General features: G+C 39.7%; 3 protein-coding genes across 4 annotated transcripts in view; 2 read left to right on the forward strand and 1 right to left on the reverse strand.

Moving 5' to 3' along the window:
• Positions 1-5,832, forward strand: part of LOC112451241 (dickkopf-related protein 1-like) — a 24,872-nt gene extending 19,040 nt beyond the window's left edge. The window contains exons 3-6 of one of the 2 annotated variants that reach the window (XM_025009904.2): positions 4,042-4,281; positions 4,377-4,551; positions 4,643-4,844; positions 5,572-5,832. In XM_025009904.2, the coding sequence (XP_024865672.1) occupies positions 4,042-4,281; positions 4,377-4,551; positions 4,643-4,844; positions 5,572-5,632 (678 nt within the window). In that variant the 3' untranslated portion in view covers positions 5,633-5,832. Of the gene's footprint in view, positions 1-4,041; positions 4,282-4,376; positions 4,552-4,642; positions 4,849-5,571 lie in introns of those variants that run through there. The other variant, XM_025009908.1, reaches the window with a different exon arrangement.
• Positions 5,833-9,482: 3,650 nt separating this feature from the next.
• tectb (tectorin beta) lies at positions 9,483-14,012 on the forward strand. The gene is made up of 11 exons (XM_017435897.3): positions 9,483-9,599; positions 9,685-9,760; positions 10,587-10,777; positions 10,904-11,055; positions 11,164-11,236; positions 11,370-11,473; positions 11,556-11,639; positions 12,697-12,859; positions 13,455-13,533; positions 13,635-13,667; positions 13,752-14,012. Exons 2-11 carry the CDS (start codon positions 9,694-9,696, stop codon positions 13,823-13,825), a joined length of 1,020 nt encoding a protein of 339 aa, XP_017291386.1. The 5' UTR covers positions 9,483-9,599; positions 9,685-9,693; the 3' UTR covers positions 13,826-14,012.
• Positions 14,013-14,214: 202 nt separating this feature from the next.
• On the reverse strand, positions 14,215-25,838 carry gucy2g (guanylate cyclase 2g). The gene is made up of 22 exons (XM_017435959.3): positions 25,460-25,838; positions 23,297-23,645; positions 23,104-23,213; positions 22,656-22,838; positions 22,427-22,571; positions 22,046-22,181; positions 21,837-21,940; positions 21,583-21,749; positions 21,364-21,504; positions 21,186-21,269; positions 20,852-20,956; positions 20,699-20,770; positions 20,304-20,472; positions 20,059-20,214; positions 18,900-19,077; positions 18,560-18,700; positions 18,281-18,473; positions 17,503-17,677; positions 16,486-16,584; positions 15,971-16,062; positions 15,781-15,885; positions 14,215-15,341 (listed from the first exon to the last, which is right to left on the reverse strand). The coding sequence occupies exons 1-22, from the start codon at positions 25,835-25,837 to the stop codon at positions 15,255-15,257; spliced, it is 3,369 nt and encodes a 1,122-aa protein (XP_017291448.2). The 5' UTR covers position 25,838; the 3' UTR covers positions 14,215-15,254.
• Between the last annotated feature and the right edge of the window lie 1,905 nt (positions 25,839-27,743).

Genomic DNA, 27,743 nt, shown 5'->3' on the forward strand with positions numbered 1-27,743 from the left:
ATATATATATATATATATATATATATATATATATATACATATATTCTTTAATTGTTTCAGCTTTCTGTCCACACAGAAACGCCCCCAAAAAGGTCTGTTTTGAAACTGGGTTCCAGAGTGAACAAGTTCTGATTTGGACAGTCTAAACACAATATTTGAAAGCGATGTCATGCACCTACCTCCTGTTTAACCTATGACCCCAAGCATGACAGACGTAACAACAACAGATTATATGCTCGTGTTTGTGTTGAAGATCCTAGTTTCTCGGCTACATCCGAACCCTCGTCTCCTGTTTCACTTCAAAGACCAGACAAGGCAAATAAACATTAACCTTAACTTAAACAGAGCAGAACAAAAAAAAAAACGTCATTAAACATCATTATTACACCAAACAATCCAAGGCCTAAAGGTTTTTACCACTTTACTGAACTGTTACATTATTTAATAGGAAAGATTATATAAAAAAAGATCTACAAAATACATCAAGCATTGAAAAGACCAACAGTTGTGTATAAATAATTCAGTCTGATATGTTTTGAACATCATGAGGAGAACCCTTTCTTCCAGCTGTTTCTTGCTGGATTCTGAGCCTGAAATCGTCCATTATGTCCCCTTATCTGGACAGACAGGACTCCCAGTCCACAGTGTCCACAGCGTCCTGCTCTGTTGTTGTCTTGTTGGTTTAAAGTGGCACAAAGTAAAAGTTTCCCTTCATCGTCAGTTTTTCTCCACGCCGTCTCTCCTGTTTCTGGTGTATTTTTGTCTCACCATCACACACAGACCTTGTGTATTTACTGCAGTGTTTTTGGGTAGTTTTCTGCGTTTTCGTGTGGATGAGAACATTTCTAGAAAATGTTTTGTGTTTATGGAGCATTTTGGAAAAACAGCATTTCTGTGAAAGAAAGTTTATTTTTTTATAAATGAACCAACCCTTCATTACACTGTTTAGCTGTAATTCCTTCACATGCCTTCTAACTTATTTTATTGTGTATTTTAAAGGAACACTGATGATTCTACATGTTGAATCCTAAACTTCTTCATTTCCTTGAATATACACACGTTCGTTAGGCTTCATTGCAAAGTCTCCATCCGTTCACGAGCTGAACATTGTAAGACATGGTTCCTCAAACGCCTCCCCATTCACAGCTGCCTGTAGGGGGTCAAGGTCCATTACAATGGACAGACGTCAGTTCGCCCATTGTTTGCGTTAGTCCTTAATTACAGGCGCCCACAGCCATGTTGATTCTGACAGATAGCGCATTCATTACGAGCGTCATTAGCAGAGTCATTAACACTGAAAGAACATGCCGGGTGCTGTTTGGAGACGGTTATCTGCTGTTGGCATCGGGTAAATACTGATGTTCAACAACAACGTGATGAGAAAATGGAGCTGGAAGCTGACATTTACACTGGGATTCTCCACTGTTAGATTATTTTTTATTTAGAAAAGTAGGTCGCCATCTTGTTTCGAAATGTACTTCTTGGTTTTAAACATTCTCCTTATAGCGTTCTCAGTGCACCTAAGATGACTGAGTAATCTTGATACCGATGCAAACTTTGCATAAACTAATTGCTGCTATTGTTCCGACTAACTGAGCACCAATTAAATCATTAGTCTGTTCTGATAAGAACTTAACAATGTGAAGCTACAGAAGTCTGCAATGCCTGCCTCAGAGAACATGGTGCTAACAGAACATGGTGCTAACAGAACACGGTGCTAACAGAACACGGTGCTAACAGAACATTGTGCTAACAGAACACGGTGCTAACAGAACACGGTGCTAACAGAACACGGTGCTAACAGAACACGGTGCTAACAGAACATTGTGCTAACAGAACACGGTGCTAACAGAACATTGTGCTAACAGAACATTGTGCTAACAGAACATGGTGCTAACAGAACACGATGCTAACAGAACATGGTTCTAACAGAACATGAAGCAGCCTTTCAGATATGTAGAAGGTTCTGAAGTAGTTCAGAAGTTTGGACTGTATCCATCCAGGCCAAAAAAAAATAAATAAATCAGTGAGAACCAGTGTGTGTTCTGCTGAACGTTGAGGCAACTGAAAACAAAGTCTGTAGTGTTTTAGCCAGCAGAGTGACGTCTTGTGTTTTGAACTAAAATAGGTCTAAACCTTCCTGACAGGTTAATCAAATTAGTGGTTGTGTTGGCAGGACCAGATTTTGGACAAATATATAAGAAAAGAGACAAATGTTCTCTGGAACTGACAGGTATATTTATTGCTTTTAACAGGCGGTTTGTTTAATTTTCCAAAACAGAAATTGTCGTGTTTCGGCCAAATATGCTAACTGTGTTACAAAATCACCAGAAGAACGAAGGGAAAACCCCCTAAAGTGTGTTCCAACAAATCTGAATGTTGTTGACAAACCACTCAACCGTCAGTGAACAAAAACTGCATGACGGCATTCAAATGAAACAGGCTTCATATGCATTTAAAAAAATAAATACTGTCGCCCTCCATAGACGCAGGAAGCATTCTGTGCCAACGTTTGCCCACTCCTGCTTTAGAAAACAGTCATATGGAGAGAAATTATAGTCTTATTGTTGCATGTTAAATCCATTGAAACACAGCAGGTCTAACCCTATGAGATTATGTTATCTCAAACAATCCAGAGGCTTTAGGGTCAGTTTATTTAATCCTGTGGAATGGGAACATCGTGACGAATTCTTGGTTGGTTTCTGATTGTCTCCTCGCAAGTCCATCACAGGGACACATGGAGACAGACGAGACAAACGTCCATTCACGCTTACCTAGAGTTACCAGTTAACCTAACATGCATGGGAGGAAACTGGAGTACTTGGTGAAAATTCAGGGTGAACTATCTCGCAGTGCCGCCAGTACACTGTATATGTTTGTTTGTTTTTAAATCCCAGCACAGGCATAAACAGGTGTAAACAACACAACCTTTTGAAATAAACCCCCACACAAACAATAAACAAAGTAATTCTTTAAAAAAAAAAGGGGCATGAATTGCTCGAAAGTCAGTTTTTGCCGTTTTGTTTGTCCTACCTTTTGTTGCTCTGGTATTTTCCTCCCGTTGGCAAAGGAAACAAACTACAAATGGCCGTGTTGTGTCATGATTTACACGTAAAGGAAAAACATTTATAATCAGTTTAAAAGTTTGTGATCTTTGTGTGATTGAAGCAGCTATTCACGTGGACAGGTGAAGAGGAGATTTGACTGTAAACACTATTTCCACCATGTTTAGGCTGAATTAGGCTGATTTTAACATGTTTGGACTTCTGAAAGTACATTTAAATTCAAAATAACTCTTCAGTGCTTGTTTTGTCGTATAACATTTTGGTCACTATGACTCCTATCAGGAACTTAAGAAATATAAATGATTATGATTCTTTTTTTTGACTCATTAAGAAAAGACAGAAGTGACTGCATCTTTCTTTGGCAGTTTGTCTGAGATTTTACTTCAGTATTTCCTCTCAAATTGAGACTAATAGCTGATGGTAATTACATTTAATGAGGTCGTCTGCTGGGTTGCACTTCTGCAAATTGCTCCCAGCGTGGGGCCTGAAGTAGGACAAGTAGGGGGCAGCACGGCAGTAAAAGTCGGGGCCAGCAGTGTTTGCCCCGCGTTTCAGGGGCCAGGACCTTCCGTGACGGTTCGTGTCACTCAGTGAGCACTGAAACGTGTCATTCATTTGTTTGCTTTTGTCCTCCTTGTTTGTTTGTCTGGCGGAGATAACCACACGGAGGGTGATGCTTGTCTCAGCTCTATTGTTCGAAACGATTGTCAGTCATTCCATGCCCCATCTCCCACCATTCCCCGCTCCATGACTGGTCATTTTGCCACTATTTTCCAGCTGCAGGGGGTAAATCAGGCAATTTAGCTAATCCATTAAAAACTAATTGTCTCCTCCTACCCTGTTGCTTGGACAAACAACTTGGTGGGGGGAAGTCGAGCCTGTTGACCTATAAAAGCCACTGGAAGGAGAGCCAGCCAGTGTCACTGGATGGATCCCATCAGTCCTGACGTCCGAAACTTTTACTGCAACCTTTTAGCTTCCGTTTGTGGAAACGTCTTTCCCTCGTTCTGAGCCACCCCCTTGTGAACGTTCCCGTCACTTTAGTGATATTTGTGGCTTGGAGATGCTGGGGAAAGTGAGCCTGGTCTGCCTGTTTTTGTGCCTCTCCTGCACTGAAGCTCGTATTTGGGCCTGGATGCTCAACATGCCTCACAGCCCGCCCAAAGAAGGAGCTAAAGCACTTCGAGAGATCACTCCTGACGCCAAAGCACTCACGGTAAGAAGCTTGAAGAACTACCTTGTTTTGAATTAACCAATAACTGCATTATGATATGTAAGGAACCCATATTTAATCCAGTCCTCTTCCTGCAGGCTGTGTGCGACCACGACAGAGCTTGTGGACGTGGTTTCTCGTGCGATCGCCACTTTGGTCTTTGTGTGCCTTTACGCGGGGAGGGACACTACTGCCGGAGGGATGCGCAGTGCGTCCGTGGACTCAGCTGCATGTTCGGGAAGTGCCACCGCAGCATCCCCAACGGACAGGAAGGTGAGAGAGCCGCTTTGAGTCCAAACGTAGATCTGGAAAAGAGTTGTCTTTTATCAGTTTGGAGATTTACCTCCTGTTCTCCTTCGATCAGGCGCCAGGTGTAAAGTTGACAGAGAGTGTGGGGCTTCCATGTGCTGTGCCCGACATCACGGTGAGCAGGTGTGCAAAAGGAGGCTGGTTCACGGCGAGAGCTGCTTTGTGCCTGACGGTGGCCTGGCGTTCAGCATCAACCAGATTTGTCCGTGTGACGAAGGCCTGCTGTGTCGTGAAAACAGCAGACCGCACCGGAGAGAGTAAGTCCTGCAGTTTAATCTGAACTGACCGTCTCAGCAGCCAAAAATCAAAACCCCAAAGGTTGTTTTTTTACACCAAAACCTTTAAACTTCATGCTCCAATATGTGGTTTTCCAGACACAGAGAATGGCATTACTTCATGTTTACATTTTATCACAACTTAAAAGTTCAGAAAATTGTTTTCTGACTGAAATCTGAGTGAAAAGATTTCCCCTACAGCATCATTTTAACCTCAAAAATTACAAAAATGGACCTAAAATCTGTTTCAGGTGCAGAATTTAAAAAAAAAAAAATACAATTGTTAAAGGAACTAAGTTCTTCTAAAGTTGTTTTTATTCTCTCCCAGTACAATTTTGTGGTAAAAAAAGAGTAACTTTGTTTTCATACCAGAAACCTGCATGCAGAGCAGTTTCCATTAGAGTTTTTTTGTGTTTTTCTGATTTACATACACTAAATATCTCACCATGCATTACACCTTCGACCTAAAAGGTTTTCTTTACATTTGAAGCAACAAAAATCAAATTTAATAACCGCTGTAAGAAAAGCAAAATAAAAAAATTACAGAGAAATTATTTTAAAAATCATCCTAAAACAGTCAAATCCCTTTTTTCTATGCAGGACAAAATAATACAAGTGTACTAACTCCAAGAAATGTTATAAACAGAATTTAAAATGTTTGGAAATAAATTGGTTTGATGCTTAATTTCTTTAATTTTTTGTCTTTCAGGAGGGATTTTATTTACCATCCAGAACGAACGAGTTGGACCTGCCAAGTCCCCAAACCCTAATACCCGACATCTGTGCTAAACTTATTTATTTTGTAAATATGATTTATATTAAAAATGCATGTATTATCACATATGTTGTTTTATAATACTATCTTACAGTTTTTCAGTAAAGTGTAGTTTTGTAAATTTGAACAAAGGCACTAATCTGCATGTAGCTAAAACGAACAAAGTTGTCTGTTTGTCTTTATTTTTTAAGAATAAAAGAAAATCATCCAAAAACAAAAGGTTTTCAGTAATTTTCATACATATAGCTGATTAGAAGTAATACAGAAATGCTTGAACTAAAGTTAACAAGACAATATAATGTTACTTATTTAATGCAGCAGATTGCAATAATTATATTTATAAAGCTAAACACAGTTTGCTCACTGCAGGGTTACATTTAAATATCAGATTAGTCCGCATCAGCCAGATTTGTCGGTGTGACGAAGGCCTGCTGTGTCGTGAAAACACTGAACTAACATAAAGCACACCACCTTAATATTTTCATTTAAACTTATTCAAAGTTGCCTCAAACTCATTTAACCCTCCTGAAGCCCTCGTAACTGAAGAGAGGAAGAGAAGTCCTTGACCCGAAGGCCACGGGAGGGTTAAATAAATCAGTTCTCTAAGAGTCCGACGACGCTCCTTTTTCCTTTTTCCAAGTTAAACCAGCCGCTAGGAAACACGAGCCAGTGCATCTCTGGTGTCAAACTCCAGGCCTCGAGGGCCACTGGAAGTTTTAGATTTTCCTCCTCACCAAATCATCAAGTTCTCCAGAAGCACGTCCACAAGACATTAATTTAAACCAGGTGTTTTAAAGCAAGAACACGTCTAAAACATGCAGGAGGGCGGCCCCCGAGGAATGGAGTTTGGCACGTGCCATAATGGATCAGTCGAGTCCCGAGTTAACAACGACCAAACGGAGTGCTGGCAGAAACTGGGCTACTGTTAGTCAAAGACCAGGAGGAGGGAAATGTGCCGGGAGACAGAGGGAGAAGAGGAAAGTCAAGAGTTTAGGACTGAGGGTAGCAACTCTAAACGTAGGGACAATGACAGACAAAGGTGGACATGGAGACAAAGTTAGAGAGATGGTTTGGACATGCAGAGGAGGGACAGTGGGGATACTGGTAGAAGGATGTTAGAGACAAAGAGGAGATCTATGGATGCAGTTAGAGAGGACATGGAGGGAGTTGGAGGACAGAGGACAGAGTTAGATGGAGGAGGACTCGCTGTGGAGACCCCTGAAAAGAGAACAGCTGAAAGAAGAAGATCGTAGAGATGGAAGGAATAATGGAGCAAAGTGCAGAGAAGGAAATGTGTTAAATAACAAATATGTCCCTGTGAGGACAGAACCAGGTGCACAGGTGTGAAAGGTTTTAAAGGTTTGCCTCAGAGTTGAAGTGTTTGCCCAGCGATGGCGGAATGAGAAAACCTTGTAAAATTACAGAGAGAGAGATTAGATCACTATTATTTAATACAGAGGAAGGAACAGTTTGTCTTCTTCGAACCAAAACAACTTAACTTTATAGAAGGTAAAAATCTTTCTCCCTACGTTTTCTTTTTACAACTTGCGTGACGTGAAGCACACAGAGAGAACTATTGCATTTATCTTTTATTTTAACACATTTTTTTACCTAAACATCAATCATAGGGGCTTCAATTTACCACAGGAGACAAATGCTTTTTTTTTTGTTCTTAACCTGTGAAAATCGGACTTTTATCAGTCTGTCAGCTGCAGTTTTGTCCGTACAAAACAACTTTTATGTTTATGACTTCACGCTGAAACAAAAAAGGGATGCGGTTTCCCTTTGTCTCCAAGCCGGACAAACACATGAGCAGATACTGTGTGCCTCTCTCTCACGGAGGATTTGCATAACACGGAGGAATCTTGCGACTCCTTATTGTGAGCATCTACAGATGCTGAAATGCTAGCTGTCCCTCGACCCGCTCTTAGATCGATATCTTCCTCAGTCTCTTACAAATCCCCCCATCGTTCCATTTAGATGCTAATTCTCTGCCGTTTGCCCTTTCAGGTGCAAGGTTACTGAGTTGAGTTATACTGGAGAGGACATTAGTGTTTCGTCTCTTTGCTCTCATTTTTCAGCAGGTTTTTCCAAAAAAGTATTTGATGCTGAGAGAGGAAAATACTTCAGAAGAACGAGAGAAATACCAAACTGTTAGATCTGACTTTTCTCATGTACTAAAGCTTGGACGTGTCCTTCTCCTGGGCAGCAGCCATTTGATTTTTTGATTTTTTTTTTTACAATACAATCTGGAAACAAAATAAAGAAAAATGAGAACCTGAGCTGAATTTACTTCAAGACTGAGACACAGTCATAAAAAATCCAGACATGCTTGGTTTTAGATTAAAAAGAAACCCAATGTGACGGTTGTAAATAGGCCAGTTAGAACGCACGTTTCACACGCTTAAGAAAGGAAGTCGAGACAAAAGTGATATCTAATAACACAAGGCTGTGAGAAACCTGATATTATTCACTGCAACAAAACCAGAGGCCTTTCACCTCCACTTCAGGACACTAGTGACTGTGTTTACCTCGTTTAATCTGAGCTGACAGCACATTTTAAGGTGCCCACGTATGTCTGTTTGCTCCATTCGGTGTCTCAATGTTTTATGCATTTTGTTCAAAAGTTAAAAAAATAAACACAATCTTAGCTGTGTTTGTAGCTAGAGTTAGGTAAAAAAATGAATCTGTGATTACTTTCCTATTCTATTAATATAAAAGCGAAACTTAAACTGAAAACCCTCAAAACTGAGCATTTGTTTTAATTGATAAAGTCCCCCATGCAGCTAATGTTAGCACAACTAGAAACAACAAGCTTTATGGTTAATAATAATTATTACTATGCATATTTGCATTTATTAATATTCCATACCACCACAGTTTACAAACAACTGCATGTTTATATCTTAAATTTATTATATTTTGAATGAAAACGCTGCCCAATCACGCTTACTTTAGCATGCTCACGTTAGCGCAGCTAGCAGCTAGCAGCCAGTACATTAAGAAAGCAGAAAAAAGTTTAGCCAGTATTTGTTTTGTTTGTTTTTGCCACGTTTGTCTAACTATACAAAAAACTCTAAAAAATTGTGTTTTACTCAAATGTTTCCGCTGGTTAAAAGACAATAGCTGTTAGCATGTTGACGTAACGTAGCCTAGCATAGCCTAGCGTAGCATTAGGACCGAAAACGAAGGAGTTGGAGCTAAATTTACCAACCAGCTCTTTAGGACTTAATAACCAAGAAGCTATTTCTCTTGGTTGTCTGTTTTCCTCGACTATTGTCCCCTTTTGAAAGCACAAATAAATAAAAATGTACCACAAAGTACTAACTAATAAACATTCTTAGAGTTTATTGTTTGAATTAGATTTTTTTTTTGCAGCTGTAGACATATAATAACTAAATCACAGACAAAATATAGTTTGTAAAAAACCTAATAATGTAATAATGTTGGTTATAACCTGTAACAATGTCAGAGGCCACAACATTTTAATATTAGTCATTTTCCCATTTCTTTTTGTTTCTTTTGAGTCTAATTACAGTTTAAAGCTTGCTGTACTTTGTTGTTTGTTAATAATGATTAATTTTAGAAATATTTAGGAATTATTTACATCCAACAATTTAAAAATGTTGAGGGTTTATTGCATTAGTAGTTGGAAATTGTATTTTTTTAACACTCTATCAGCCAGAGTGAGAATTCAATGGGAGCTGGTCATTTAAAAGTCAATGTCTGAGCAGCACAGAGAGCTTTTGTAAAAAGCTCCACAATGGAGCTCTTAAACCACTCGTCAGGGGGAAAATTAGAGACAGAAGAATGGTTGAAAGCTATTTGCCCGAACCCGGGAATGTATAAAACCTCTTCTCGAGTCGTCTCGATGTTCATTTCTAAGCCAGACGCTACAGTCACCTGTCGAAGACATGAGCGTCCTCTGACATCCAGTTATTTGAAGGTGTTCTCCTCCTCAGGTGAGTCGCATTTCTCTCAGAAATCCACGCTTACGTTTAGCCCTGAGTGATGCTGTCGTTTCTGAAGGTTTTAATTTCCCCGCAGCGTCACACTATGGCTTCGTTTGGTGCTCTTTTAATGGTGCTGCCCGTTGCGCTGGCGTGCTCTCCACAAAAAGCAGGTAACGACTCCACGTTTTAAAACAAACATCATCCAGCAGATCCCAAAAATCAGTGCTCAACATCTGATCCTTTTCTTAACCTTCTATGATTTTGTAATGCAGGGGTTCTCAACCGGGAGCGTCAAAGGATCAATTCTAGTTTCTAGATAAGGTCAAAGGTTTGGATCACCCAGAAATAAGCAAATCCTTTCTGTTAAATTTGCTGCTTGTTGTCTACAATTACTCTAACTTTTAACAGTAGAGCTTAAAGTGAATCGTCGTTTAAAGAATGACTTCAGTGTGATTAACTTAATTACTTTTTATGCCTCAAAATAAAATGCCTCGGTTTTCACGAAAACCTTTAAAGGGGCAGGTGTTCAAACTTCTAAAAGGGAAATAAAAAGAAACCTTTAAAAACGTAAAGAAACAATGTCATTTATGACAATGCAATTAAAGTTTAAACAGAATGTAAGACTGGTCACTTCCTGCTCCGTCTCTACCTCGGACCAAACCAAAATCTGCTCCGAAAACTTGATCCAGTATTTATTTATTCTTTTTTTTAACATTTACCATTTCCTGTACCTTATGCACAACACAGGAGCTCCAACTGAAATGGTTGTGTCTTTTAGGGCTGGGGTTAGGAGGCGAGCCTTGGTCCAGATTTTTGATGTTATTCATGATCTTATAATACCAAACATGGTCTTAGGTTTCTTCTACACAATGTAAAAATGTGATTTAAGAAAAAAAAGCACAACATAAAAATAGCAGTAAAGTTGCAGTATGCTGACTTTAAATAACATAAATTGAATTATTTCATTTTCACTGTTATTTATGCACCTTTTTTCAGACTATGTGGTGGTGTCATGTTTCCCCAACGCCATCATCGCCAACGTCCCAGAGTGTCCTTACGGCTGGGAAATCGACCAGCTGTCCCTGGGTGGCGTGTGCTACACAGGAATTCACAGCCCAGGTTATTATCGCTTCATTATCCCGGATCTGACGCCCAGAAACCACTCGTACTGCGGCACCCAGTCCGAGGTACGGCTGAAGCCTGAAGCAGGTGTTTGCGTTTTCTTGTCATTTTTAATGGCTCGTTAAAACTTTCACCAAGCCAATCAGACAATTCTTTAGTTCCCGCCTCTCCTGATGTTTGTTTTTTTGCAGTACATGCCGGGCAAAGACCCCAAGTACATCTTCTACAACTCCATCGTGTCCAACGACACCTCGCTGACCGTCAGAAACCAGCCGGTCAACTACACCTTCAGCTGCATGTACCGAGCAGCCTACCTGGTGAACAACGCCGTCTTCAGCCAGAGGTAAGCACCGCCTCCGCACACGAGCCGACCACAACTACTGCGTGGACCGTCTGTGCATGCTGACACAATGACTTGCAGCGTTTTTACTAAACCCTCTGCTTTTTCTAGAGTCGCTACAGTTTACGTCAACAATGGGAGTTTAGGCACTTTTAGGTCACAGTTATCTTTGAACGTGTTCACGGTGAGTCGCTGCTCGTAGATTCAGCTTCTCCAGTGGAAGAGACTGCTCTAATGCCGCGGTTATCACAAGAATTTATGCCGTTAAGGACTAATTTAGTGTCTGAAGCCTTAAAAACAATCCACATATCTCGTAGAACTCCAAGTTCCTGTACGCTAAAGACGCTCCCTACGTGATCGACACGTCTGAGATCGGCTCGGAAGTTTTTATCGGCATCGAGGCAAAAGGTCTCAGTAACAGGTCAGCCACGATCGTTTTCCTTTATTTCCTTTATTTTATTTCCTTAATTTCTACACAAACTGTGACTGTCTTCACCTGTTAGGTTTAAAGTCGTGATAAACAACTGCTGGGCCACTCCCACTCCGTACTCAACAGACAAGAAGAGGTGGAGTCTCATCATCAACAGGTGTGATATTATGGGATGTTACATTCCTTTGTCTTCATCACCCGCCACTAAAGGATGAGCGATAATATTTTTTTGTGTTTGCAAACTATCTCAGAAACCAGACGATAGATTTTAATAAAACTCTCAGAAAGAAATCGCTGGATGTACATCTGCAGCTGTCAACCCAATACAAGATGGCCGCTACAGCTAACTGATATTATCCAACACAAAAATGGCTCTAACGCAGCCAGTTTTACAGATATTGAGCTGAAATCTGATGTGGTAGCAGCTGAGAATGATCTCCAACACATCCTAAATGATCGCACAAGATCTTTGTTTAGAACCATTCCTTCTGTGTGTTAGCAAAATATCTCATGAACCATTGGTCGAACCATTGGTTGATTCAAGATGGCAGCCACAGCTGATCGACTTCAGCCAACACAAAGACTCCTTTAGCTGAGCTGGTTTTTACAGATGTTGAGCTGAAGTTTGAGGTGGTAGTAGCTGAGAGTCGTCCACAACTGGTACGTTTTCAAGGTTTGACCAAAACAGCTCCAACAAGATGAGCTCAGTTTAAAACTCTGCCGTGAAACGCCTGGATTTATTATTTTTTCCGTATTTTCCGGACTATAAGGCACACTTAAAAGCCTTCAATTTTCTCTAAAAATGACGGCGCGCCTTAAATATGTAAGAACTTGTAATATTTTTGGTAAACTACAGAGATGCGGCGATCGTAGCATTAAGGCTCAGTTAGAGTCGTGCAGGGCGGTGGAGGCGTTTATGCTTGACGCTTACGTTTGATTGTCACAAGATTAAATTGTTTGATTATCTTTGTGATCTCTCACAGAGGGATCATATAAACGCTGATACAGGCGAACCAGCTCCGCTAGAGCATCGAAATCACCCATTTTAAATGGAGCACGGCGAGCGCGGTCCACACAAAGTGACAAAAATTGGGAGGCGACGATGCACCTTATAGTCCGGTGCGCCTTATATATGACAAAAGTTTAAAAATGGACCATTCATTGACATATAGTGTGGAAAATACAGTATTTTATAATTTTTTTATCCCAACCAGCTGCTCCGCTGACACCACCGTGACCATTTTCGACAACGCCAAAGACAGCCGCTCCACGTTCAAGTTCAACTCCTTCCGCTTCCAGCGGCTGGAGAAGGTCTCCACCGTGTGGCTTCACTGTGAGGTCCAGATCTGTGACGGAGAGAGGCTCGTCTGTCAGCCCGTGAGTCCGTCGTTTTGTTGGAGCGAGCAAACCAGAAATAATAGAAAAAAAGCTCCAGGATGTTAATCCTAGGCTCTGTTTTGGCATATTTTTGACATCTAAATCATTAATAGGAACAAACGTGTTTGTTTTCAGACGAAATAACTTCACAGCTTTTCCAACAAACGTCCGTCCCATTACAAGACATGGGCGGTTATTTACTGAGTTATACTTTAGTTATTTTGCACGTTTTAACTGTTTTTAATGGTGCTGTAGTCGTCGCAATTTGTTTTTTTGGGTCACTATTAAATATTCAAGACTCTAAAAAGTTGGACATTTTAAACCGAGATTTCAGTTTTCATCCAATTTCTTTTAAGAATTCCTCTTTTCTTTAATAAAGCCAATTTTATTCTGCATGTTTTAGGTTTTTATCTTGTTTTTGAGATGAGAGAGTAACTATTTAACAACACGTACTCACCACAAACCTAATCACAAGTGATTCTGTATGCTTTTCGTACTTTTAAAAATGTCTTCATGTGTCAGAACTGTTCTTAAATAGATTAATGTTTCAAATCTGTTGAGTGAAAAGTTAATTTTGACGTATTTTTCCCTGAAGAGCCCGTGCACTGTGAGGTCTCTGTCGTCAGAAGTTGACCCTAACGGGGGGATCCTTTCTGCTGAGTTTCAGATTAAAGGTAGTATACAACATTTTACCGGTTTTATTTCATCACGAAGGGACGCCGTGATGTTTTTAAATCAGATAAATAACCAGCAGCCTGATGTGATCCTTTAACAGGTAGCAGCTTCTCGAACGACGGACACGTTACAGGTAAACAAAACGAAACAACAACAGCGGGGATGGAAACTTTGAGGCGTTTGAATTTAATCTGTTTTAACACAAATCTCATTTCAGGAACGTCACTGTTCATCCTGCTTCTGGTCCTGATCAACCTGTGCTTGGATTTAGCAAACGGACCAAAAATGTAGTAAAAATGATGTCGTTATGAAACAAGCAGAGGGAAGCGTGAGCCGAGACTCAGGAAGTGTTCGGATCCATTCCTCCCCTTCGTTTATTGTCTCAGTTTTTACTTAGCGCACTTATTAAGGCTTTAAAATCTGATGGAATGATTTATATATATATATAAATCATATATTATTACTCAAATAAAAATATTTGAACAAGTTCTTTTGATGTTGTTGGTCCGTAATTTGTCAACTTTACAGAAACATTAAGTTTAAACATTTATTACGACCCAGAAGTGGTTTGTTAATCTTTAAAGCAACATTATGGAAAAATATAATAATAATAAGAGCTTTAAAAGAGAAGGCACACACTTTAGTGTAATCAAATAACTCTTTTAATAAATATCTGACATTATTGCACGTAGTTCGAGGTATTTTATGCCTTTTATCTTGTTGTCTGACAGAAAACAGAAAAGCTTTGGCTTGATATTCTGCTTTTTTTTAATTATTTTGTTTTAATTTTAACGACCCGATCTGTTTGGTTTGCTAAACTAAAACAGACAAAATCAAGAAGGAAACTGAAATAAATGAGTTGCTCAAGAAAAAAACAAATCAAGCTGCCAACAAACGAGATTAAAAATAATTCAGGAAATTATTGATCCATAAAATGTGACAAATAAATTTAATTTCTTATTTAATTTGCTCTATATTTCCAATTATATTTTTGAATTACTGTGGTGATAATGTATTTCATCTTGATTTAACCATATTTCTATTAAATAATTGTAACATTATTATTTTTAGATACAGTATATTTATTTCTCTGTTGTTTTAATTTACTTCCACAGTTTATTTCCTCATTTGTTGGCATGTTAATTCATCTGGAGATTTATTTATTTCTGTCTGTATTTTTGATTTAGTCAGTTTTAGTCCTCCTTACAGGAGAGACCGTCTTTTTTTTGGTTTGTTTCACAGTGAGTTTAAAATATTAAGATCATTTAAGGTTTTGTGGATGATCAAGAAAACATATGTGCTTGAAGGTTATAAAAAAGTGGAACGGTTGTTATTTATAATAAGTATAAATAACAACCAATCTAAGCTTTTTTGTGTTTAACTCTCAATCTTCTCATGTTTGAAATCATTACATAAAAACCTATATTACAGGTGTAAAAATACATTAAAATGTTTTTTCCGTCGCTTGAGAAAATCATCATCGTGGCACAAAAAATACCTTTTCGAACAGAAGTTTTAAATAAACGATCACTGAATCAGACTATCTACTGTGGAAGAGCTGTGTCAAAATCACAAATAATAAAATAACCTTCAACATCAATCAAACATGGTGAGAAAATCTAAGTTTCTGTCTCCGTCTGCTCCTTGAAAAGTCAGAGTCGTGCATTTTTTCCTCCACACATCTTCAGGCTCTCCACAAAGTCGCCTATTTCCTTTTTTTTTAAATATTCACTTTAGTCATTGTTGGTTTAGGCTGGAAGATTTGGGACTTTGCATCTGCAGCTCTGGTCACTCCAAGTTTCTTTTGCTGAGACAAAACAAAAGCAGATCAAAATACAACTAATTCAGCTCAGCGGAAAGCATCCTCCAAGACCAATACGACGCACTTTTAAATCTAAAAACAGAAAAATCCTCGCAGAGCAGGAACAGAGAGTGTGTAAACTGAGAAAACAGACAGTGTGAAAGTATAAGAAATGTTATCATACATAAAAACTAGGAATAAACTCTCATTTTCTGCTCTGTTTAATGTCTTTCTGCCTGAAAATACACTAAACTGTCCATGAAGCTATGCTAAAACAAATGCTAAAAGTGTTTGTGCTGTTTTTAGTGGCACCTATAAGTTTTTTAAATTATTGCTTTTGGTTTTTGTGCATTTAACCAAGTATTTCATCCTTTTAAATGAATTAGAGTGCTTCACTTTATCAAACTGGGGACAAAATATGTGAATATTTTCCCTCTGGACGTACCTCTGTTTGTATTTTGAAACAGTCAGATTTCGGCGAGTTGTGGCCAACAAGAGGATTGAATCCTGTTTTGCTCAGCAGCCAGTAGGTCTTCTGTAACCCTTTACCCTGTTTTGAGACAAAACATACTCTGGTTATAGCGTGTCAAAAACAAAAAAAGAAATTTAAAACGTTCATAATGAAGAGAAATCACCTTCATTTCAATTTCCCCTCTTTCTTCCAACTCAAATGATCCAGCCTGGACAAGGATGTCTGCCGTGGACTGAGATATGTGGATCTTCAGGGCTGCACATAAAAACTTTAGTTAGCTCGTTAAAGTTTAGGGTTTGAGTCTTCAGCGTGTCAGGAACCAGCCTGGTGGAGCTAATTAGTGCCTCAATCTGGACCAAGATGGTTGAATTACTGACATTCCTGCACCTTTGGGTGTCCAGGAGGCAGCGAAACCATCTCAGAGGTAGAGGAGGTCCAGGGTGAGACGAGATGTCCAACATATTTGATTTAAAGACTTGAAACACCATCTGTTGCTTTTTGTACTGTAGTGCATGAAATTTCATTATATCGTCTTTGTGTTTTTGGCTTTTTTTGGGTCCTTTAGCGGAACGCTTTGGTAGAAGAATCAAAAGTAGCGGCGATGGATGATATCTCCCAGCTCTCGTTTGTGACGAAGACGCTGAAAACTGGGAGCCAATCTAAACGGTGTTGACTCACGTAAGCTGTTGCTTTCCATGCGAGACGCCGTGTTCACTGTGTCACCAAAAAGGCAGTAGCGAGGCATGGTGGTTCCCACAACTCCAGCAACCACTGGACCTGCAAGAAGCATTTAATTACAGCTGGACTTCTTAAGATTTCTGTTTATACACCCGTCCTAAGGCGGGACAAATTATGGTGTGGCGCCGTCCGTCCGTCTGTGAACAGTTTCTTGTCTGAGCTTTAACCTGTGTAACATAAGAGTGGCAAACTGTACAGCTGGACATGTCATGGAGCAAGGATGATCCCTATTGATTTTAAAGTCACAGGGTCAAAGGTCAAGGTCACAGACGACCCCTTTGTGAAAACCTTTCTGTGCTCTAACTTTGTAACCATGTAGCGTAAGAATGTCAAACTGCATAACTAGACACTTCATGCATTGTGGGTAATCCCTATTGATTTCAAGGTCACAGGGTCAAAGGTCAAGGTCACAGGCGACCCCTTTGTGAAAACCTTTCTGTGCTCGAACTCTGTAACTGTGTAGAGTAAGAAAGTCAAACTGCATAACTAGACACTTCATGCATTGTGGGTAATCCCTATTGATTTCAAGGTCACAGGGTCAAAGGTCAAGATCACAGGCGACCCCTTGTTTTAACTCTGCAGCCATGTAACGTAAGACTTTCAAACCCTTTGTTCCCTACATTGTGCCTACTGACAGGAGAATGATGTAGTTTGAGTCTTTTCTTACATATCTGTCATTCATGACGGCAAGTTTGAGAACCAGAGTCAGAAAGCCTTTAGGTTCCTGTATTCACTCTCTTTATTTGGAATATATGAGATAAAATCCAGACCATTGTTGGGCTTTTTAATTCTTTCACTAATTAAATTGAATGCCCCCAAAGAAATGCCAAAACTATCACCAGCAAAAACATGAATGATCTATAAAAAAACAAAACAACAACAACAAGAAAATTACATTTTAATTAAAAAAAATACATTTTTGATGTTGATTGGTTGTCTGCTGGTACAGTCTATTACCTGAGTGTATGCCGATGCGGATTGCAAGCGTCTCGTTTGGCATGTGGGGGATTTTGAAGACCTTAATGGCGCTCAGGAAATGTAGCGCCATCATGGATATCTCCAAAACATGCTTGTTGTCATTACTGATAGGCAGGCCACTCGCTACCATGTATGCATCACCAATGGTTTCCACCTTATGTAGACACAAAGAGGACAGGTTTTAGAGCATTTTAGGTTAGTTTTATACTGACACTTGTTTACTGGTTAGCTCAGAGCTAAAGAATAGATAGAAACTACTTTAATATTTAATGATAATTGTAGATTTAGCTAGCGGCTAGTTAGCTAAGCATGCGTCTTCTTCACTAGATATTTTCCACTCTTCAATTTTCATACATTTGTAGTAAAACAAAGAATAATTTGGCTCACAGGTACTGTTGGACACCTTTAGAAATGTCATGTTTATGACAGTTATCACAGTTAATTATCTAAGCATGTTAGATTTATTCTTGGTTAGTCATTATTTTAGCTATTGTAAGATATGAATTTAAATAAGTGTATTTCTAGGTTGTTTTTGTTACGAAGGTTGTTGGATTTTCAGATTTTTTTTACGTTTCTTCACTGATTATGTTGGTTTCAGAAAAAGCTTTCTCTACTATCGTCAGTTTTTACCATAAGCTAAGCCAGAGGTGTCAGAAGTGGGGGTCAGGGCCCCTCTGTGGGCTGTGAAACACAAAGTGGGGTGTCTTAAGAGGCCTAAGCTAACTGGACACTAGTTCTCACGTTGAGTGCTTCTTACTTTGTAGACGTCGTACAACTTTATGATGTCGTCAAACAGGCTGTAGAGGTCATTGAGGAACGTAACCACCTCCATCGCAGAGCTGACGGAGCACATGGAGGTGAAACCCACAATGTCAGAGAAGAAGATCGTCACCATATCGTAGCTCTGCGGCTCCACCGACTTTCCTGCCATCAGCTCATCCGCAATATATCTAATCAGTGGAACAGGACAAGTGAAGGCAGATAATTAGGAAAAATGAGATATAAATAATTTTGATGCAGTTCGTATTTGTTGCACCTTGGCAGCATGCTGGAGAGAAGCTTATCTGCCCGGGCTTTCTCTGCTGTAAGCTGATTGGTCCGCTCCTCCACAACCTCCTCGAGGTGGTTTGCGTACTTCTCCAACTTATCCACCATGTTATCCAGGATGTTTGCATGGCTGCAAAATATAAAATGTTATTATGACATGACTTTGTCAGTTTGTTTGTCAATGAGATGTCTCAAAAATCTATTTTTGATTGGGAAAATGTGTAAACGAAATGGTTTGGGGGATTTACACTTAAAAGGAACTTTTTGTACGTAAAACTCAACCTCACCAAAAAAAAAACAACAGGTCGATGTTTTTGTGTAAAACAGACCTCTCTGGACTGATATCCCTCAGCCGCCTCCGTATCGATCCAAAAGGTGGGCGATGGTCGGGGTTCTCACTCCAGCAGGCCTTCAGCAGGGCGTTGACCTTTTCTTCACAGAGCTGGTCAGACAGCACCGGTCGAAGAGGTTCTCCTTGGAAAGGCGTCCTCAGCTGCATTATGATCTCTTGAGGAAACATCCAACAAAACTGAGACGTTTTGGGATATTTGTTTTGGTTCTGTTCATTGACTTCATTGTGTTTCAGGATCTTTCCTGAAGATTTCACAAAATGCCATGATAATTTGCACACAGGTTCATGGTTTACATATATAATTCTATGTAAAACTAGCAATTCTAAAACATTTACAAGCTTTTATTGAAGTGTGTCATCATCTATCAGTTGACCTGCTGGGATATTTGGTGATATAGCCACAACTCTTTAAGGATAAACTGATAAATCTTTTTAAATCCTAACTTTTTTAGTGTACAGCACACCTCTAGAGTTAGACTGCACAACATAGTGAAAATGTATTCACACCACAGCATCACTCTATGCAAAGAACTGCTTATACTCCAATAAATAATAAGACATTATATTTTGAATTGCCATGCATTTGTCATAAGGTGGGGATATGGCGGCGAACCCAAAACGCAGACTCATAGCGGACGATAATGAAAACTAATTTATTAACTAAAGAAAACAGTCAAAACAAAAGGGCTGATGTGGCAGCAAAACTAACAAAGACAAAATCCAAAAACGAGAGACAGGGCATGGCAAGGAGCAAGACACAAGAAGACAAAACGGAATGACCCAGTGATAAGTGACAAAACAGAGACCGGTTATAAAGACAGAGGGAAGATGATTATGGGATGCAGCTGTGGACTGAACGAGGAGCAGGTGAGGTGGGCGTGGCAGGCATGGGTGGAAAAATACTGGGGAGGTGAATGGTGACGAGGCATGAAATCCAAAACAGCATGAACAAGAAACAAACAAAGAACCAAAACCCAAAAACACTTACATTCATGACAGCATTTTAGCAATGATATATTTTGCCAATCGAACAGACTTGATTATAGATGCTCACATTTGATTTGGATGACCTTGATGGTAAAGACATGGAGAATGTGACAGTAGGTGTTTAAAGAAAATGAATAAACTACACAAACCTTTAGGGTCCAGGTTGATGTCTTGATATGGACCAGCTTTAGAGTTATACATGAGTTCCCACATGATGATAGCGAAGCTGTAGATGTCACCTTTGGGTGTTCCATTACACGGAAGACCAATCTGTCTGAGAAGCTCCGGGGCCGTCCAGTACAGCTCTACAGCAAATTTAGACTCATCTCACGTGCGTTCCCATCATCCTTTGCAGTCCGATTAGTACTGAACAGTTTGGTTTCAGTCCACTTACCTTCATAAATGGGGTTTTCCAGCAAGTCGAGTTTGGTTTTTTCTCCGTATTTGAACTCCCACAATCCAAAGCCAGAGAGCTTGATCTGAAGCCGGCTGTCCACCAGACACGTGCTGGGCTTCAGGTTTCCGTGAAACTTAAGGCTGCTTTTGTGGATAAAATCCAGTCCCTGAAATATAGAAAAGCAAATCCTAAAATATAAGCACAACATGAATAAAACGCTGGATAAGTTCTCAATTTTATTAAAGTTAACTAAAACTATATGTAAACATCCTCCTGTATTAAGAAAGTATGTTTATTCTCGTCACCTAGCTTTGTCTAAAATCCTGAGCTCATTTGGAAAAAAACGTACTCTGCTACTTATTTCTTTAAAGACTTTAGTAACAAACACTTACATTGACAATGTCGTATGCAAACGACAGCTTGAACATCCATTCTAGATCAACATCTGAAGCCGTCAGAACATCCTGTACAACATTGAGCAAAACAGTTTGTGAACATTTGCGGTTCAAAGGTTTTTGTTGTAAAAACTGAGGCTTTCCACTCACTTTCAGGCTGCCTTTCTTGCAGTACTGGATGACCAAACAGATGTTCGGCGGCTCAATGCACACACCAAAGAACTGCACCAAGTTCTCGTGTCTCATCTCTTTTATCTTTCTTAAAGAGTTTAAGATGATTAGGCACAGAGTAGCTGTATCTTTATGTCAACGATTCTCTGTTTCAAAAGGTAAAACTGATCTTTTTTTCTCATGTTTCCCTGAAAGGAGGAAACCGCTGTATTTAAATGCAGTAAAAATATTAATGTTACATATTTACACCATTGAGTCTGAATGCAGAAAATAAATAAACCCGAATCAAGTAGAACAACGTGAGGAACTTTACCACACTGAACTCTGCGATGATTGAAGGTTTCTGGAAATTACAGCTTGCAGGGTTCTTAATGTACTTGATGGCCACTTGATTCCCCTGGATTCACAAAACAAACATATCTACAGTATTTATATGTACACATACGTGACTGTTTAATTTAGGCTCACTGTAAGCTCAGAGAGAAACTTACCTGATAGAGACCGATGGTGGTAAAGATGTTCTCTTTGCCTGTTTTGTCTCTCAGGTCGTAGCTGTTGCTGGAAAAGTAGCTCTGACAGCTGCTGCTCCCGCTGTGACTTCCTGCAGAGCCTGTAGATGAACCCTGGTTTCCCTGGAGGATAGAAAACACAAAACTGGGCAACATATTGACCATATTGACCACTCTCCAGCACTTCTTGAGTGCTCATACTGAGGGCTCCCTGATGATGGTGATGTCGCTGTAGTTGATCATCCACCAGTTGGAGTCGTCCAGCCTCGTTTGGAGCCGAAACTTCTGCAGCATGAGGACGCTGATCCACAAAATGGCCACTACACCGATGATGGGGAAGGTAACTAGCACTGCCAGCAGGGCGATATCTGTACCACAAGGAAATGGTAAACAATAAGAGTGTGTGCCTACAACTGGAGTTAAAGACAGTTTATTTTTAAGTCCTTCTGCTTTACCATTAGTCAGCCATTCGCAGAGTTCATCATCAAAACCACATTCTGGTATATCAGTTGGGGGTTTCCCTTTTGGCCAAATCACAGAAGCAAACATCGACGTTGGTCTGAAATTCAAAACTTTCATCAGAGCTTTTTTCTTGTTATCCATTATTGCGTTAAAATCCAGAAAGGATCCATGTGTTCGTTTTTAATTAGAAGTCGTTTGTTACCTGACGCTTTTGGTTTGACTTTCAAAATGGAGGATAGGCACAAACAGGATGTTGTTGCCTACATACTGCAGATCGTAAATTGAATAGTCCACATTTCTCTCCCCGTCTTCGTCGAAGTGAACAAGTCCGGAGGCGCCTGCGAAGGATGAGCCAGATCTCTTAGTCTGTCTTAGTTTATTCAATCTGTCTGCAAGATTATGGGTGCAAAACTCTACATGTAGAATAATTAAATAATGCATTTTTACAGCTAAACATCAGGGATATCAGCAGAACAATCTACAAACAGTTTGGTCCAAAATCTTTGCTTTTTCCCATGTTTTTCACACCAGATAGAACCAGACAACTCTAACACTCGAGAATTCTTTTTTCCTCTATAGTTACCATGAAATCGAATATTTCCTGTAGTTTTCAGCTTTTGTAGAAGCTGCCGGCCGTCGTATGGATCATTTCCATCTTGCAGGACTTCCTTCAGCCCCATGGCGTAAAGAAGCACTGCGTCGTGCAGATAGGCAGAGTAGGGGCTAACCTGACATTTATTAGGAAGGATAAAGTATTAAAAATGATTTGATTCAAAAACTGGGTCAACTTCCCATCAATGTTCATAACTTGCCTCACTCTCAGATGTTAGGTTACTCCAGAAAGGATGTCCTTTGAGTCTTTGAAAAACCTGCTTGAAGAAGTCGTAGTACTCGTACCCTTCGTAGGATTTCTGACCAATTATAAACGTCATGTCGAAAGCTCTCGTGGCAGCTTGGTTTATCCGGCTATTTATGGTGTTTTTCCACAAGTTATCCTGCTCAAAAGGTCAATAAAAACATAAAAGAGACAACGATTATTTATTTATTTGCATATTTTTCAAGGCTGCATTGTAGCTGTGTGAAGGTACCACAACATCCAGTACCTTGTGGTTCTTTGGTAAGAAATACTGTTTGGTTGAAAAGTTTTAGATTTTTTCATGGATTTTTCCCACCACCTGTCCTAAACCAGGTCAGTTTACTCGCTTGGATATGCATATATGTAATCCGTTGATTTATTTTGCTCCTGCTGGCTTCACTGACCTCGAAATGCTGCACCAGGAAGAAGACGTAGTCGCCGTTCATCAGACCTTGACGCTCAGCCTCCAGCATCAGAGACATGGAGTCCTCCCTGTTCGTCAGCACCACGATAACTGGGAGGGACAGGGTCACGCCATGTTTGTAACGGGCTGATTTAAAGAAGACGACGCCAAGAAAAGAAAAAGCGGCCCATTACCTCTGGCGACGCTCGAGATGTACTTGATGTTTTGAGCGATGAGATCAGGGTTGCTGGTGTCGAACTTCACCTCTGCCGTCAGTCTGAATTTGGCCCTCAGCGGGCTCTCGATCGTTTTCCACAGAGCGTCGACTTTGTCCCAGGTGTTCGTCTCTAACCCGCCTCCGATCATCGCCACGTGGCTCCAGCCGAAGAACTCCAGGGTCTTCACCAGGACCTCCGAGCTTCTTTTGAGCGGGGGCATGATTTTAATGTAGGAGTCGTACAAGTCGTCGTTGTCCAGTTTGGAGGACTGACCCACGAAGCCGAACATCGGGATGTGCCACGTTGACGCGATCAGACCAGTGACCTGGAAAACATCGATATTATTCAAAACCTCTCATTTCTTGAAGGAATGCATATCGCCCACCGCCTTAATGCCAGTTTTAAACTAAGATAACTTTTGTTATTATAATCATTTTAATCATATCTTGAAAATGATGACGATATCAGATTCTGTTAGGGCTCCGATTGTGTTGGGGATGACTGCCAGCTACTACCACATCAGATTTCAGGTCGATAGCTGTAAAATTGACTGAGTGACAGCCATTTTTGTGTTGGCCAAGGTCCATCGGCTGTGGCGGCCATCTTGTATCAGCTGTAGACACACATCCAGTTTGTCAAAGTCAGTCAACTTTTATTTTTATTTAAAAGAAAATATTTGATTTATTCACATCTATTTTTTTCTCACAGTTCAGTTTATAGATAGATAAGTTACATGTTCGTCTCTTTTTGAGATGCCTGCAAAAAAAAAAACAATATATTGAATATATTCTACACTCTTTATTTAAGTAAAATGTTAAAAATACAAAGTATGTTTTCACAGAACTGTCACTGGAGTAAAAGTTCCTCTAAAACTGGATATAAACATCTGAAAAGTACCGTAAATCTGTCCTCGAGAAGCAGAGTGAATTAATTATCCAACAGATGCTGTGAAACCTTCAGACACTCAGGTAACGAGATTATTTTACTGACCAGGTGTTCTTTAAATAAACTCTAATTAAAGCAGTAATGAAACTTTGTCAACAAGAAAGTTAAAAAATAAATCATTTTCTGTTTACAGGAAAGCACAATTAAATTAAATGTCTTGATTGGTTATAAGATATTTTACTTTGGCGTTTTAACAAACCTTTCTAGCAGTTTGTATTCAGAGATTTATAAATATTTGATATAATAAATCTGATATACATTTACATAAACACAACTTAAATTAAAATAAATGCTGCGACTCTCCGAGGCTCTTCTGGGACCAAAGGTTCGTTAGAAAAAGTTCAGCTGCAACAAATCGCATCGAATTTGCTTTAAAACGTCCCAGTTTTTAAAAATAAAACCTACACCATCCCTTTTTTTATTGCCCTTTGGTAATATTGGCCTTTTTCAAGGATAAACGGAGGCAAAACCTTCTATAAATATTTTTTTTCTTAAATAATGTAACAATTTTAATCCAACTGAAAACAAGCAATATAAGATCTTGTGACCAATTAAAATAAAAAAAATACTTTTGCTATCAGTTGGTGAATCAAGGATGTAATTTAATACAAACAGGAAGACCACAACAGTCAAGCTGTGATTAAAAAAAGCCAATAAAATGAGTTTGTTTCTCAAATTTCATTGATGTTTACGCAGATTAGTTTAGATATGACATAAATATGTAGCTCATTATGTTATAAATATCTTGATTGACATTTTAGAGCGTCTTGTTTTAATAACATCTAACTGCTGATGTGTCAGGATTTGTTTTCCTTAGTTTTATTATTTCTATAAAATATCCGGGTTGTGTCGAGGAAACTATTTTTAGGAACACGTAGTGGTGTTTATATTACAGAAAACACCAACAACAAAATAAGGGCGCACCTGCAGACTGACCCAAATGTACTTTGTTATTTTTACCAACAGTAATGCAACAAAATCATGCGGGAACAAGATTACAAAGATATACTTAAAACTGCACAAAAACCTGCAAATAAAGACAAATTTATTAGTTTTTCTATCACTGAGGGAAAGCTTAAAAAGGACCGTGCAGTTGTCAGAACATGTTACACGTTATAAAGTTGCATTCAGGTTTTATTAGAGGACTTTGTAAAGATACAAACCAACAATAAAGTATAAAAAACACATTTATACCTCTGCTTCCTCAGGACACGCTGGACCAAAGAGAGCCGTCACGTTTTCCCTCCACACCTGCTGGATGAATTCTCCCAGGGACTCTTTGGGATTACAGTCTGTGTCCTTGTAAACAAAATCCAGACTGTAGTTCCCCAGGAAGGAGGGGTTGTTGTTCACCTTCTCCACGGCGATCTGGATGGCCGAGCCCAGCCGCCGGGCGCTGAAGGGTAAGGACATGTTCCAGGGAGCCTGGAAGGCGACGAGCAGCCTGTGAGTTGGAGACCCGCCGCTGCTGTTACTGACGACAGCAGCGGCGGCGGAGAAAACCAGCGTCAGGTCGAGCAACAAAATGTGGCTCATGGTGGGATAATGCAACATCCGTGACATCACTCTCATCCTTTTAGTTTCTGCATGTACGCGGCTTAAATACTCAACCTCCTTGGTGATGCTGGAACAGTTGGTTAGGGAGGAGAACATGTAAATATGTGGAGAAGAGTGGGAGGTACAAAACTCACTTCATTAGTTTTTATTTAATGGGACGTCTTCAGGGTAATTTAGACTTTTTTTTTAAAAAGTCCACTTAATTCAGCACCTGAGAAACTTTTAGCACAATTTCACGCCTGCTTGGAAATCTGAGCTTTGAACCAGCAGCCTGCAGATCTCAGAATAAATCGATTTATATCCAAAGTTGCAGCATCTTGGGCCTCTTTGCCAAGCTGTTCTGTTACTATGGCAGCCCAGAAAGGACATGCATTTGTTAGTATCCTTCCGCAATTATCAAAAAGAACACAAGTGATGTGACTGGAGCCAGAAAAGTCCAGTTTTGTCTCATCAGTCCCAGAAACTTTGGAGCAACTCCAGTCTGGCTTATTTTGTGTTTTCCTCTCAGTGGAGCCTCCTGGGCTGACGGTGCGATCAGAAAGTGACCTTGGAGCTCAGTTTAAATGGTTTTAGATGCTTTACTTGGCTCTATTTCTACCATCCACGCTATCCGTCTGATCAGCCTGGTGTTGCATTTCCTCTTGCTTTGATAGGTTGACTACAGTCTTATGAACCTTACACTTTTTAATAATATTGTAGGACATGAATCTGCTTAGAGATGGTCTTATAGCCTTTACCTTTAACATGGATCTCTAATCTCTGCTCCACGTTCAGTGTGGTGATCACAACCAAACCAAACGACACAGAGTCTGTTTGTTCCCTTTAAATAGTCTGAATGTCTGATGAGACGTTCCTGTGATACTAATTAAGGTCAAACAGTTTGAAATTTGACTACGATGCAAAATTAATTGTCTCGTTGAGAATACCAACGAATCTGTCTGTACTATTTTGGCATATCTTTGTAAAACAAACAACAAATCCTTTGATTTCATATTTTTGTTTTACTCTCTCACAAACTAAAGGCGTGCAGATAAACAGCTGATTTCAACTGGACCACCTTTCACAAGAAATAACGCGTCGTTGCAATGAGCTGTAATGACACCAATAAATTTATCAATCAATCAATCAACTTTATTTATATAGCACATTTTAAAAACCACAGGGGTAGCCAAAGTGCTGTACAATAGATAGAAAAAAAAACAGTAAAAATGAAATAGATAAAACAAATAAAGAGATAAAAAAGATAAATAGATAAAAAGAGACATACACATACGGGTTCACAGCAGGTATGTTTTAGGTGCCAAGAAAGACAAAAATCACGGTGTGTTAAAAGCCAAAGTATAAAAGTGTGTTTTTAAAAGAGATTTAAAAACAGGAAGTGAGGAGGCCTGTCTGACACTCAGGGGTAAATTGTTCCAGAGCTTGGGAGCAGCAACAGCAAATGCTCTGTCGCCTCTGAGTTTCAGCCTAGCCTTATCTGCTTATAAAGTTAGCAATCCTACTAACCTAATCTTTCAGATTGGTGCAGTTTCAACATTTGCCACTAGATGTCACTGTGCCACACACACTGGACCTTTAAAACAACCTAAAACTAAGAAACTCTGATTATTTGACCTCTTTGTCGACTCTTTTAGCTCCCAAATCGAAGCATGAAGAGCGAAGTGAAGATGCGTTTGAGAATCGATAAGAGCTGGCTCGTTTTGGTACGTTGAGCCAAATGATCTGATCCTAGAAAAGAGCCAGAACTGTCGAACTGTGAGCGGGGTACAGGATGGGGCAGCTGGATCCCAGAACCAGGTACTCTTCCTCTTCATTTCCACGTCTGTTGTCTCCTCAGTGACGGAGGCGGGAGCTGAGACGACCTTCCTTTCACATGTGGACATTTTGATCTTCAAACATGTAACCACACAAGAACTCCTCT

Source organism: Kryptolebias marmoratus, linkage group LG17, assembly GCF_001649575.2.
Source record: "Kryptolebias marmoratus isolate JLee-2015 linkage group LG17, ASM164957v2, whole genome shotgun sequence".
NCBI classification, from domain to species: Eukaryota; Metazoa; Chordata; class Actinopteri; order Cyprinodontiformes; family Rivulidae; genus Kryptolebias; species Kryptolebias marmoratus.